General features: G+C 38.9%; 1 protein-coding gene across 1 annotated transcript in view; it reads left to right on the top strand.

The window, feature by feature from the left end:
• Positions 1-11,157, top strand: part of LOC140231281 (G-protein coupled receptor 54-like) — a 46,912-nt gene extending 35,755 nt beyond the window's left edge. Inside the window, exons 2-3 of the mRNA XM_072311426.1 lie at positions 7,934-8,069; positions 10,565-11,157. Coding sequence (XP_072167527.1) covers positions 7,934-8,069; positions 10,565-11,157 — 729 coding nt within the window. The remainder of the gene's footprint in view (positions 1-7,933; positions 8,070-10,564) is intronic.
• The last annotated feature ends 3,846 nt before the right edge of the window (positions 11,158-15,003 follow it).

Here is a 15,003-nt window from a genome sequence, read left to right as displayed (position 1 = left end):
TCAAATATAGCTAAATCATATATCAAAACGTTCGGAATAAGATTTTAGGAAAAGTCACCAAATTTGGTTAAAATTGGATAAAGGGCGAAGAAGTGGCTAATGAAAATCTGGTGCGGGGGGGGGGGGGGGCACAATGTGCCCCCCCCTTGGGCTTTATAGGGTTAAGTATTATCTTTGTATTGTTTTGTTTTGTTTTGTGAATCTCGAAGTTTGATGTACATAACAGTCAGTGGATCATGAAGGGGTTAATTCAATTGTTTTGAAATCTGATGTACAGACACGTCGTACGTAACTAAAATCCGCCTCCAGGTTCTTTGATGTATTATGACAGGCTGATTGAGCAATGCGTCCTTTATGAGATATCTTATGGGTGCTGTTTTTAGTTGTTAAAATTTATAATCACATACAGACACGCATTCACACACACACGAGCGCGCGCGCACACACACACATACACCCACACGCACGCACACACACAAAAGAAATACAACATAGATCAGAACAAACGACATAGTAGTGGGTATTATCAAAATCGTACTAGTAACAGGGAGGTTATAGAATTTCACACGGTTTCACGATGTAACAGGCGCACATATCCTGCGAATACGAGGAGATGTTCATTGTCACCATCTCACAAATCACTCATCGATCTCAGTATTATCATTCCCATTTTATATCATTTCATCTTATTTCATTCATTTCCGAATTTTTATAAAAATACAAAGAACAAAAGTGAGAACATAATATTACATTGGATTACACTATACAAACAAATATACTACATATTGAGAAAGAGAGAGAGAGAGAGAGAGAGAGAGAGAAAGAAAGAAAGAAAATGAGACCATCGGTTTTTCTACGGCGAGATTCCCACGTAAGATAATATTAATATATACATTTTGAAATACACCAAAAGAGGGAGAAAAAAAAATAAAAACAGACACACTATGGCAGCAAGATGAAATACTGCAGACAATAAATGAGTATTTGATTAAATTCAGCAGACTAATAATTCATGAAATACCTTTGATATTACTCACTACATTTCGTTTACGTTCATTTGTCTGATTTTGATGGTCTTTTAGAGGTAATAGGCCTCAGCACGGTCCGATTTTTTTTTTTTTTTTTGCTATCACTGGATTTGGTGGGCCAAAATGAAACGATGTCTGCCTCTGTTGAAAAAAAAAATCAATAATTCCGTACAAAATCAACCAAGATTGTATTCTTATATCTTATGTCAAAATCAAGACCACCAAAATCACCAGTTGAAGATTTATTTTGTAACAAAATCAATAACAGGGAAGTGATATTGTAACAGAACCAGACATGGTTCCTTTTGGCGGACCAAAGCAAAAAACCCGGACCGTTACCGCGCCCGGTGTGCATGCCAAGGCCTTTTCTCTCCATTTCGTTTCTTTGATTTGACTCTGTTTATCAAAATCACTTTGAAAAATGGCTAGGAATAATACAGTGATAAATAATGTTTGAGTTGGTTTTTTTTTTCGTAAAACATTCGCAACAACAATCACACTGTGAGTGTTCACTTTCTTTCTCTCTCCCTCCCCTCCCCCTCTCTCCCTCTTCACTTCTATTCCTATCTATTTTATGATGTATAATATCTGCCACCCAGAATAGATTTTTTTTCACCCCTGCGATTTGAATCCCGATGCATGGATGAAGAGAAGAAAGTGCTTGATTTGTTTTTTCTTCGAAAAAAAAGAAGTGTCATTCGTCCCATTGTTTTCATTCATAACAAGATATCCATCGGAGTTTGGAGAATGCTCCTCTTTCCCCCACTGTGTTGTGAAAGTGTAGGATTTCCTCATGTGAAACGAATGATATCGCCAGCCCACGTACTTGCTTTTTTATTGTATTTCATAGCCGCCAAATCGTCGTTCCCGAACGATGTCCTATCGCAAATACCCCGGAGGATTTCCAAAATATCCCGCCAAATTAGATGGAAACATAGGCCCCGGAGTGTTTCGCACTTCTCAAGGTAAAGGGGGTGCACCATCCGTTTTCGAATTGGTGCCCTAAAGGAAAGCAAAAAGCGGGCAACGAAAAAAAAAAAAAAGTCAACAACAACACATTTTTTGCAGCCGATGATAAGGTGAAGTTATCACAATCTCATGTAGTTGGTATTGGTGTTAATGTCCGGTTATGAACTTCTTTCGCAGATCTCAAAGTCTATATCTTTCCAAGAGCCCAGAAAAAGGCCAAGATGTGTTCGTGAGTCCTTTCTTAATTCAAATTCAAGAATGGTCATGTTATACCCCTTTTCTCCTTCAAACATGATGAAATGTGTCCTCTTTAAGCTAAAAAATCCAATTAAAGATGGTTAGCATTTCTTGACATTTAGCAAGAAACTTGTTTGCACTGACGCGTAAACCGTCTTGTTGCTTGCATCATTGATTAGTATAGCTTGGTAATCCTTCACTCCCAGACAGGCTAAACTCGATGTCGCGATTCGAGACACGACGTCCCGGATATACGACCCGTCTTGCCCGTCATAAGGGCGGAAGTCGGTCTGAACCGTAACACATGCACAAAATAATACAACGCTTTCGTTAGAAAGGCGATGTACATATATCATCGACATACCAGAGACACAAATCACAATATTATATATACATAGTTACTGTCTTGAGTCCGCCGAGGTGTCATAAAATAATGTGTGAACTCCCTAGCGCAAAGGGGCCTCTGTGCACGAGGTGATATATAAAAAAAGAAAATACAGTGTGTGCGAAAAAAAAAAAAAAGATACACGTCATTATCCCGCGCCTGCATGATGACAACATTTATTACTGCTTGTCGTTATGTTTGATTCCGTAAGCCTTTATGATTTCTCGAAAAATCAATTTGTCCTGGCGGGAAGGCCGGAAAGGATGTCGTAAACGATTGGCAAGTCGATAACGAAGGTCCCATTGTCTACAGGTCATTTCCTCGGGTGTGAAAGGAATGACGACTCAAACATTTTCATCACAGAGGGTACATCATGGAAATGGGGGGGGGGGTGATTTTGCCATGTTGCTTATAGCACGTTATGCCATGGTAGCGCTGAGTGAGATGAGCGCATTGTTCGCAGAAACACCACAACCAAAATCCAATGCGAGGTGTTTTAGGAGACAAGAAGGTCATTACTTGTTCATTCATATTTTTTCTTTTTAACATCCACAAAAAAGCTCATAAAGCTGGAGACAGTTGGGTGTTCGTACACCACCAATTGACAGTGCTCGTATATTTTCTCATAGCCGAATTATTCGTTTGGAACGTGTCGTGTATCAGCTCTTCTCTTCTAAATTTCCATGAATAATACATACGTGAGAGTTCTAGATACATGTCTTTTTTTTTCTTCGCCCTCTCCCCGGCGGCAGGAGATTAAATAATTTCTTTTCATCACGCCTTTTAATGCGCGCTTCGACAGCCGAAGGGATGTTACTGTTAAAGACGGTGTTCTTGTTAGCTAACAGTCTCATATTACACATTTCTTTTTCTCTCTCTCAAACTTTTTTTAAAATCATTGAATAGAGTGGTTTACATTTATTTCTGTCAAAATCGGATTACACTAGAGATGAAATGAAAGTTTGCTCCTCAATTTGCACATATCAAGATTAGTAGATTTTGTCAAAAGATGAATAAACTTATCTTGTCCAAAATGGATTGTTAGGAGAGGGAAAATGTATGTCCACCTGGATATCAGCAATCTTTGATGGTCATTTCTCGGCAGGTATAGTTTTGCCTTAATCCTTCTAGAGCCTCTACTATAAGCGTCCAGTGACACTCCCATTGTGGTCGCCTCTGGTATGAGAGGGCTTAACTTACAGCGTCTGCGGGAAGAAGCCGAATTCACCTGCGTGCTGATACGTGCATCCCTCCCGCGGCGCCCCTCGCACGCCCTCCCTTGCCCCATCTCGCTCTTCAAACACGTGGCCCACTCGCATATCATCTGTGCACATATCGTTGCCTTGAAAATCTACGGGTAATACATAGAGAGGATATATGCTCCCAAGTTCGGCAAAAAGCTGCACCACAGCCCCCACCCCTCCCCCTAAATTTGTGGGGCGGGAGATGGGGAGTTGAGATGGAGTGTTGTCTTGCCTATTACTTGTTACTTGTTACTTGTTTAGTCTTCCGATGTTGGCTTTCTACTTCATATTGTTTTCAGCGAAAGCGTTTTGAGTAACAAAAAAAAAGACACAACAACAACAACAAAAAAAATACAACACCAACAAACAAACGAAACAAAACATGGAATGACGACCGATTTCTAGCTCTGATCTCCAGTACGTATTTAACTTGTGAAAGGTAGAGACAGGAATTGAAAGGGAAAGCAGTGAGAAACGCCAGTAAATCTTATACAGAATGTACACATAGTCTACTTACACACTTTTCTTTTTTGTGCAAACGCAGTTATACATTAATGTTTTGGGCGTTTCTTTTCTTTTTTTTTTTTATTTGAACGGAAGTGCCATTTTTAGCAAGCTTATATGCAAAGGTAAAAGCGCGAAGAAAATGTTTTCATTCGCACCACGGAATTTTGTGGCTTTGGACGGAAGTACCGCCGCCTCCCTTCACGCTCCGTTACCACTACGGCATTCACCTTGATCGGAGCCAAATGTTTGATATCAGGAAGTGTCATGTAAAGTGAAGTTTTTATATGAAGCAGGTGGATTTTCACATCACCGCAACAGCGGTCTGAGGGGGTAGCAGTCATCAGAGACAGTTGTGGTGAACAAGCTGGTCACCGCACCCCGACGGATACATCAAAATTTCATCTTTATTAACGCATCTACGACAACAAAACAAAAAGGTACTAACTCCTTCTTTCCTAACAGCCATAAAACAAGGTATAAACATCTGGAAATCATTGGAGATGAAGCTGTAATACATTTCAAAGGAAAAAAAAAAACAGAACGTAGGCACAACGTGATGTGTCTCTGATAAATGTTGTAGACACATCGGTTAATGTTCCCCAACACGTCATACATACCTCGACGAAAACATGTCATCTCGAGGGAATGTGCTTCTAGTAAAAGAGGAAAGAGTCGCTTAGATTGTATGATAAGTTATTATTCTCATACGGGATGAAGGATGGTGGATGGTGGTTGGAGAGGAGGGGGAGAGGGTGTGTCTGGTCCAGTGATCGAGGCGTGAACCCTTTCAAAGACCTCCTTAGTTTTGGCGCCAAAATGCAGTGCCGGTTGGCAGCATATTACTTTCACTTCGGTCCTTTCCAGGCAGCTGCAAGGAGACAAGTGGGTCAATGAGCTCATGCTTAGATGATGTTTCACTTAGGAACAGTCATGTGATCACATGAACTTCACGCATTTAAAAAAAAAGAGACGGTTTCATGAACCTCAAGGGTTGGAAGACACACTTTCTTTACAGGTGGACTATGAAAGAGAGCACTCTGTGAGGAAAAAAGAAAACACTCCGCTCAACCACAACATTTCCGCAATTAACGAGAGAGTTGCCTAAATGCTCTTGACTGCAAAGCTTCTACACGTCGGCATCGATCGAATAAGACTGCTGAGGTAATTAACACTCTCAAACTCAGAGCATTGTAAGTAGTGAGCAGCTGTACAGCAAGATATACAAAACATGCACAACCAAAATGGGAGAATAAAATATATCTATAAAAAAACAGGAAAGTGTGCATTTTCCTTCTAGTCATTTTGATAAGCACAGCCACACTTAGATTCACAATCTTTAAACAACGCTATTGAGGTGCTCTTGCAAGGAGACGATTTCTCAGTACTTGCCTGGAAGACGGGCAATTATTACTTCCCTGAGAAAGCCTGCCACTCCCCGGAATGTAACCCATCAATACCTCTCGCACACATTTCGGCCGATCCGTCATTTAGCATCAGCCGAGCGGGACTTTCAATCTTACTCGATGCACGCTATTTCCTCTTAGATTAATAGCCGGGAAAGACGGGAAAACATACGCTCTAGGGGACGCGGCTTCTTCTCCTCACTTTAAAGCAGCCAGAATCTTCCGTGCGGATTTTTTTTTTCTCTTTTCTCGAAATCTGAGCGGGCAGCGTTGCGATTCGGAAATTGGGTTCTTGGGTCGAACGAGGGAAAATTGATAAATGTCTCACTTTCTAGCGTCACTATCAACATGACCCAATGGAGCACATCACAGCAAGATAAAATTGCAATTTTTGCAAATCTAAGCTAGTGTGGTGAACATGAGTCAATGATAGCTGTCGTAATTGATACAGCTTTTAGTTTGGTGTCGGAGGAGAAAGAGAGCGAGAGAAATAGGTGGAGAGGAAGGACGACAGAGATGATAATAATTCATTTCAGCAATTGAGGAAGGGGAATATGAAGCCTTTACGTCATGATGACCACGTGACTAATGACACTACGATGGAAGTGTTGAGTTTCCTAGGCTTGTAGTTTTCTTTTTTTTTTCTTCAAGCTCAAAACAATTGTGAATACAACCCTCCCCTCCCCCCCTCCACCCTCCCCCCCCCCCACTGCTTATTCCGTATGCTAAACGATTGATTATCTTTTTTCTTTTTCTTCTGAGGGGTCGGCAATGGCACTTACCGGACACTTACATAACGGTCAATACTCAAATGTAAGTTTCACGGGGAATTCGGCTCCCCAGGGTGTATCTCGATAGGCGCGTTGAAAAGCGATGTATTCTGAATGTGGCGCGTGGGAAATTGATGGAATCAATTAGCATTCCCGCTAACCGTCTGCGCGCATTTCCTACGCACCCGAATTGAATGCGATATCATGTAACGCACGACATGGGGCTCTTAAAGCCAGATTCTCCTTTGTCAGTTAAGTAGAATATTTTTCAGGATTGTGTTGTCGTATCCAATTGCCCTAATAGTGATGTCGCCTAATGGGGTTAAAATGATTTAAGTCATGCTCTCTAAACACATGTAATAATGGATTAAACAATTCAGTTCAGTTTAGTTCAATTTCATTTATTTTCCATCCGACATCTAAGAAAGAGTACAATAAGATGCAAAGTAAGCATTACACCATCACATTGTTTGATCACTTTGAAAAAGAAAGTGCATAATGAATAATCGTAAAGTATGATACGATATAGAATGTACAACAAATCAGAAAACTAAGAACATCAATGCAGATTTTGAAAGGTTGGCCGAAAATGATGAAAAAGAGAGATCCACTAAAAAGGCTTAATTGTGATACATGCACCACCCATAACGTAGTGATATGTAACGAAGCATCATCATTATAAACATTGATCATTAAGAACAAAAAGGAAAATAAAAACAAGTTCAGACTAAAGGAAATAAAGTTGATCTTTTGTCCAACGAAGCGAGGTATTAAACACGAAAGAATGAATACGTTTCGGTCGCGAAATCTGCTGGCCTTCGTCTGGCAAAGAAGACCTCGCTTCGTGAGACAAAAGATCAACTTTATTTCCTTCACTTTCTACCACGATGATGAACATCTTCCGTACTATTAAATTCAGACTAATCTTATAATGTTACAACCTATTAAACTGATATATTGCAAATAAAGTTTTTTTCAGAGAGAAGGAGAAAAACTAACAAAACAAACAACCGCATCTTTTTCAAAATGAGTAGACTATACTGGCTGTCTAAACAGTAGCAATTTCACAAGGAAAAGATAATACCTGATCATATTCATCGAATCGGGCTTGTGTCATTGCAGAGCTGCTGAAACATAACTTCACCACTTCCATTGTTGCTTTTGTTCTTGTTATTTTAGATGGACTTGATAGACATGGTCACCCTTCAGATTCAAGGTGTTGGCATCACGCAACAAGCACAAGCCACAGAGCGACCATACTGTTTAATATCACGTATGATTATTATTCCTTCACTGCGTGTATGTGTTAAATATAGACATGTTAATTATGGTATATATCTATCTTGACATCTCTATCTCTCTCTCTCTCTGCATATATTCTCGTTCATAGGCCTCCGTTCAAGCCACATGTCTCACCCTCACCGCCATGACTATAGATCGCTACTACCTGATCGTCCACGCTGTGAAGTCGAGGAACACTAGAACCACCTTCAGGGCAATCGTCATCAATGTCACGATATGGGCGTGTAGGTTTCTCTCCTATTTTTTACATATCATTAATAATATTTACACACACACACACACACACTTATACACACATTAATATTTACCAAACATGAATTACATCTTGATACATTTGTAGTCAACAATGTCGAAAATATCAAGATTATAGGTAATTTTTGTCAATGGAAATTCATTTCATGAAAAATAAAATATCTGATACCATTTCAAAAGGAGAAAAGCTTTTCTCCTAACCTCTCCTTGAAGCAAATTCGGGGCTCCTTCTCTCTCTCTCTCTCTCTCTCTCTCTCTCTCTCTCTATATATATATATATATATATATATATATATATATATATATATATATATATATATATATATATATATATATATATATATGTTTTAATTTATGTATTTATCTATATTACATGGTATCTATGAAGAATTTAAATGCGAAAACAGATAGAGATGATCACTTCAATTTTGAGCTTTTTTAAAATCTAGTGTGTTGAGAACAAGGAATTTACGTGACAAATGTACAAATGTATAAGAGAACTTCAACAAGATCTTCAAAAGATTTTGTTTTGTTTTGTAATGAGTGGAATATCATCGGAAAGAATTCCGTTTTCTCTACATATTTGATGGTTATCTTAAAGAAGAGATATGAAAATGACGTTTATTTGTTTCTGCATTTAAACTCTTCTTAGTGTCTTGATATTTTCCAGATGTACTACATTTACAGATTGATGATATATATATTTATTTATACAGGGCTCCACACTAACTTTTATTTTTGGTGGCCCGATCAGGCCGCCAAATTCTTCATTTCTGAATTTTGGTGGCGCGACGTGCATTTTTGGTGGTCCCGGGCCACCGGGCCACGGGCCACCGTTATTGTCGAGCCCATATATATATATATATATATATATACATATATATATATATATATATATATATATATATATATATATATATATATATATATATATTGAAACAAGGAAGGAAAAACTGACCAGAAACAATTGTAATAATAAATAGTTTTCGATATATATATATATATATATATATATTATATATATATATATTATAAACACATTATACAAAAGATATATGTGTATATTATTCATATCCATATCATAGTATCTGTAAATTTAGTAAATCTGCAAATATCGAGACACTAAAATCATCACGTCGTAGTAAATGACCAAACAGGATTACTCTTCTTTATGATAGTAACAAGGAACAAAGTGTCGGTAATCCTGTGAGTTTGTTTACGTCTATGTATTTCCCATTGTGACTATTTAACACACACTCAAATATCAAAAGCCGGAAGAATTATGCCAGATTCATTGTTGATTCTTCAACTCGGTTGTTTTGGTTTTTCGCACGTTTATTCATGGAGAGTTGAAAACGATATTTTACCTGAAACATGATACGGTTGCAAACAACATTGAAACGATTATATAGGAAATGAAGACCCTAAAAGATGGACCAGAAATCTCTGTTACATTGAGAGCAAGTTGCAAAAACGCTTGTTTGACTACAAATCAAGTGACCTATTTCTCTTTTGATATTTCAAAATGACCGGGATAATAATAAACCCATGAGGTAACAAACAACATATTATTCTTTCATAAACTCATGCGGTTTTCTAACGGGTTTGTGGCTAGGGTGTGGCGATAAAATGCGATTCACTCTTTGTCTTGCTTAGCGATGATCAATACCCCTCCCCCTTTTCTTTTCTCTTTATTTTTTAGAATAGTGCGCCGAATTTTCCCAACAGTAACTGTTGCGGCAAGAATCAAAATGAACCATTCCAGTGTAATTGATCACATACAGCCCAAATACATTTAAATTCTCAACGCGAGCAGCATAGGTGATGCCGTCTTTTCCCAACCAAGATCTAATTTCGTGTCATTTCAATAATCAGAGCAAAAGAAAGTTAGATTTTTTTTTTATCTCATTGTACAAACCTGGAAAAAAGTGGCGACCTTTAAATCCTATTGTCTGTCTTGGTGCACGGCACTATTGATAGTCATATCACTTTCTTTGATGTTCAAACTTGGTCGTGATAGAGAATTATTTACTTATTGGACTCACGTGTCATTGCCTTTTCAAACCAAGCAGAGAAATCCCTGCCAAAGTTTTCTGATAAGTACGTACCTATGTCTTCAACAAATTCTTTTTATGTACAATATTGCGAAATAAATTAATACAGTCATCAATTTGTCTACTAATTTGTAGATTGAATTAACAAATTAGTTGCCATTTCAAAAGGGGGGCAAATTTAATTCCCTTTTCTTCTCAATCACATCATCAGTGAAAGAAAAAACATCAATTTCATCAAACATTCACACATTAGTGCAGACAGTCTTGCTTTTGCTCAAACGGTAAACGGTACGATGATGACATTATTTATGTCTCAGCCTAGATTGACAGTAATAGGTTTTTCAATAACTCTAATTTGTTTTGCTTGTCTGTTTGTTTATAATTTGTCTTTGTCTTTGTTTTTTTTTTCGCAGGCTCATTCCTTGTCCATCTTCCACAAGCTATTTTCACCAAAATCTACATCAATGAGATCAACATTACGTCGTGCGAGTGGAAAGATGGCGGGGGCATGTACACTGTGTTTTCGGCTTTCGAGCTCTACGTTATTCCGCTCGCAATCATTATGGCTTGCTACGTGCAGATTCTCCTACAAGTATGGCAGAAGACATCGGGTGGTACAGAGAGCGCTCAGGCGCACGCGCGCGCTCTGCGGAGGAAGAAGAAAATTACCCGGATGGTGTTCATCGTTGTGATTTTGTTCGCGCTGTGTTGGGCACCGATACACATCTTCAACATACTAGACATTGCTGCAAGAGATTTTCTCCTTAGGGACCACATCGCAGCCGCGTGGCTGAAAATTTTCTTTCTGACGTTGGCGTATGCGAACTCATGTATCAATCCGTTTGTCTACGCATTTACCACGACAAGTTTCAAGAAATATTTCAAGACGGTCTTTGGGGCTGCTTGCGGACACTATTCCAGGGAGGGACACACCATGAGCATCAGCATGGAAACGAAGTCGGAGAGGATCTCAGCAAATCCGTCAAAAGACGACTCGTCCTTGTGACTAATAAAATTGTGTTTCGGGCACGGTTCTGCTGTGGACGATGCCGGTGATGGAGGGGAAGATGGAGACGAGGTATGAAGACTAACTAGCCGCTAGGCGCCGCTGAACCTTGGCACGGCTTAAGATAGTCCGAATGTATGGAGATGGGCACGTTGTTGGTGGCTGTTCCATCGATCACCGATCATGGATGCACTATGAACATCATTCCTGTGTCAGATGACGTCAGAACATGCCTCTCTGTACTTTCCTTCGTACCCAACATTGTGTGATCTTTCTGTTGCAAGACAGTAAGTGCAGCGGAGTTGGGAGATAAACGGGACGCCACCTGTTGATGCAAAAAGAACAACGATTCGAACCAAGATCGTGTGCATCGCGGTAGGACCTGGACCAGGTACTCTAGAGTGCCAGGCTGCCACATTTAGCCCGTGGACTCTCGGTTGGCAGTCGGGCGATAAAGAGGACTCCAGCCGAGCCCGAACCAATGAAATGCGTGTACAAAAAACGTTTGACTCGCTCGTACCCGAACTTTGGTTTAGGACCGTGTTGATGACAAATTGTGACACAATGGCCAAGTATTGAACCTCTCTTGTGCTCCTCAGGACTGGCCCTGGAATTGTCCCAGAGTGGAAAGATTCCCCCTCGGACACGGAATAAAAAAAAGGAAGAAAATGGAAAGGGACACAGAGAAAGATAAAGAGATTGGGAAACGTTTCTTTGTTGTACGTCTGTATGTTTTGTCGTGAATATACTTATATGAAAAGATACAGTACACCAAGGACATGGGAGAGGCTTTCGGTGGATTCTCCTTTCTCTTTGCTTGGACCTGAATCCCCGTAGTCCCCAATCCTTGTGCAAACAGACAAAAGAACGAGACATGAGAGTTCAAGATATATCAGCATTTCTATTAAGTGGCACCAGAACAGCCACGTTTTCGAAGAAGGTCACTGTGAAGGACAAGTGAAAATACCATCCGGTTTTTTTAGGCTCGTGTGAAGTTATAAAGAAGCAGAGAGGTACAAGTCTTGACATTTCCGTACAGTTTTTTTTTTCTGATTTCATGCAATTTCCGAGTCTCTTACATGAACTGGCAAAGATTTGTAACCAGAATGCTTAGTTGTTTCCGGAGTTATGACGAGAATCCGGTAGATGTTTGCGCAGTTCTCTCACTCACAGCAAGATAATTTGTATCCTCTGCACCTATCACCGTACCCTCTTCTTGGTTGACCAAACCTTGCACTTCCACATCGATCTGTATCGTTGTTTATAAAGAGGTGCATAATGCAACGTGTGCGTCAACTAAAAAATCATCTCCCTTGATAGTTTAGGCAAGTGTCGAAAAATCACTTACCAGCAGCAAGCAGACTACACGCAATTACACGCACACGCACACACACACAAACACACACACACATATGTATGACATGCATGCACATACACATTCTTCGTAGAGAGAGCATTGTAAGATGCCTGACTTTGTAAGTGGAGATTTTTTTCCTTTTTTTTTCTTTCATGCGGCTGCTAATTTCGAATAGCGCGAAAGAGACGATGCAGCAGCCCTCTTCGACGACAAGTGTGACACGATGCACGACAGGTACGTTTAAATTGCAAACCCTGCAGCCCCCTAGACGGGAAAATTCTCTGACAACGTGTATGCGCTGTCACGCGTAGAGAGTACACATCTCGATGGGTAGAAGGCTCTAGTGCAAGGAAGCCGTGATGTTCGAGTAGTCGCATGGTTACAATTCGGATGCATGACAAAATGAGAGCCTTTCTATAAAGGAAAAAAGACAGGCACCATTAGGCATCGTGTTTGTAAACCGTATTATTTTATGCACTCGAATGCCGAAGGTATTGACACAGCTGTGTAGCAAACTTCCTTCCGTGAGGCGGGTGTTGTGCACTCTTTCGACGGATCAATACAGTGTCCATTAAGAGATAAATATCAATGAGTGGTGATATTGATGGTTAAAGACATAATAGCTTAAACCTATAGCATAATCGGCTTCACGGAAATGGCAAAGATTTGCATGCAAGGAGACAGCATAAGGTGCAAGGTTGAATAAGACAGCTATCCCAGACGTGGGGAGTGCAAAGGGTAGATGGTAGAAGCATAAAACGGAGACATGTATTAATGTACATTGTTTTTCTAGTTTCCTCCTATTTTTTCTTTATCGTCATTCATATTGTTTTCGCAACTATTGTGGATGTCATTGTTTGTTTGTTTGTTTGTTTGTTTGTTGTTTTTGTCGCTACATTTAATCTCGCAGAAGAAATAGTGTTGTTACCACGTTTGAGTCAACTCGTATCCTGCACGAAAGAGAATAAAGATAATCAGGAGTAGATATGTACTTACACACATATTTCAGATTTATGTATCTATCATCCACTGAAGAAAGAAAAACCATTCCACTGGAGGTAATCAAAGGAAATATAAACTTTTTAAAGAGACTTTGTCATCGTCTGTTTTGTTTATCACTTCTTTTTATAATTCTAGCAATGTATATATTAAGTATTAAATAAAGATAAATTACGTTACGTGATTCAAGAGGATATGACGCCACGAATGACATGACTTTGTGCAATATGTAGGCATTCACCCGTGAACACGTTCCGTGATGCTGAATTTGTGTACCGTAACAATATAATTTCATTAACATCGCAAGGGCAAGCGCAAACTGAATGAAATGCGGAACTTGCCATTTTCTTTGAAGCATACATCCTGAGCTAAAGAACAGAAGAAAAAATATGAATAAAAGATACAAAGTTGCTGAAAGCCTGCGTTGTTATACATTTTGACTCCTTTCTTTTGCTCCCTTCCCCTCTCTCTCTCCCTCCAAACTTTATAGATAACAAATAAGGTATGGGCAGCAGTTAAGCAAATTGGTAAGGGGGATTCTCACAGCTCATTTTCATAGCCTGTGAATTTACCCACATTTTGTTCTTGAATATCGGCCACATCAACACGTTAGAAGTGTATCTACTGTTTTCTTATTTTGTGGGAATGAACGAGAAAGATATATATTTAAGTACAAGTTATATTTCCCTCTGAGTCAAAATCCACATTAATGCTGTATATATTAAAGTCTACTGTCCATTCTTGTATGTACGTTTGTGTAATTATCTATGATCTGTAAATGTCAAAACACTGAGTTTGCAAGACGAAATAAAACTTGATTTGAGTTTCAAGGACTCCATGATGTGTTTTCTATTTAGTAGCCATTTTTCCAATTTATGTGTACTGCGTATGGCTTACGTACATGAATTGAAAATTGTAGCACACGCACGCAAACACAAAGACATATATATATATATACATATATATATGTATTATGAATATATATATATATAATATATATATGACAGTATCTAATATATAGAAATAAACACACACACATACACTATATATATATATATATATATATATATATATATATATATATATATATATATATTATACTTCAGTGTTCAATTCTATAGACACCAAAAACAAAAAAGCAATGTAATGAATGTGCATAATATTTCAGTATTTTTTTCATGACAATTAAAAAGCAAAATTACGGGATCATATAACTACCACAACCAAACCCACGCCCTCACATGCAGATGATTACAGTTCGTTATTCAGAATATTTGTAATTCCGACTGGTTATTGATCATTACGAAATAAGATTAGTAATAGGGTGGGATTTCACGGAGAAAGCGAACGATTTGCGAAGGACGCGTATGACAAAATCCAACATTCTGAAAAGTTTTTCTCCGAATGTGTTCCGACAATGAAGCCGAAAACTATTCTTGCGCAATTTGTGCGAAGTTTCCACGACGTATGTGCGAATGTCGTGTGTATCA

The sequence above is a fragment of the Diadema setosum genome, chromosome 7, assembly GCF_964275005.1.
Source record: "Diadema setosum chromosome 7, eeDiaSeto1, whole genome shotgun sequence".
NCBI lineage: Eukaryota > Metazoa > Echinodermata > Echinoidea > Diadematoida > Diadematidae > Diadema > Diadema setosum.
The sequence above is the reverse complement of the archived record's forward strand: the minus strand, read 5'-3'. Positions and strand labels throughout refer to the sequence as shown.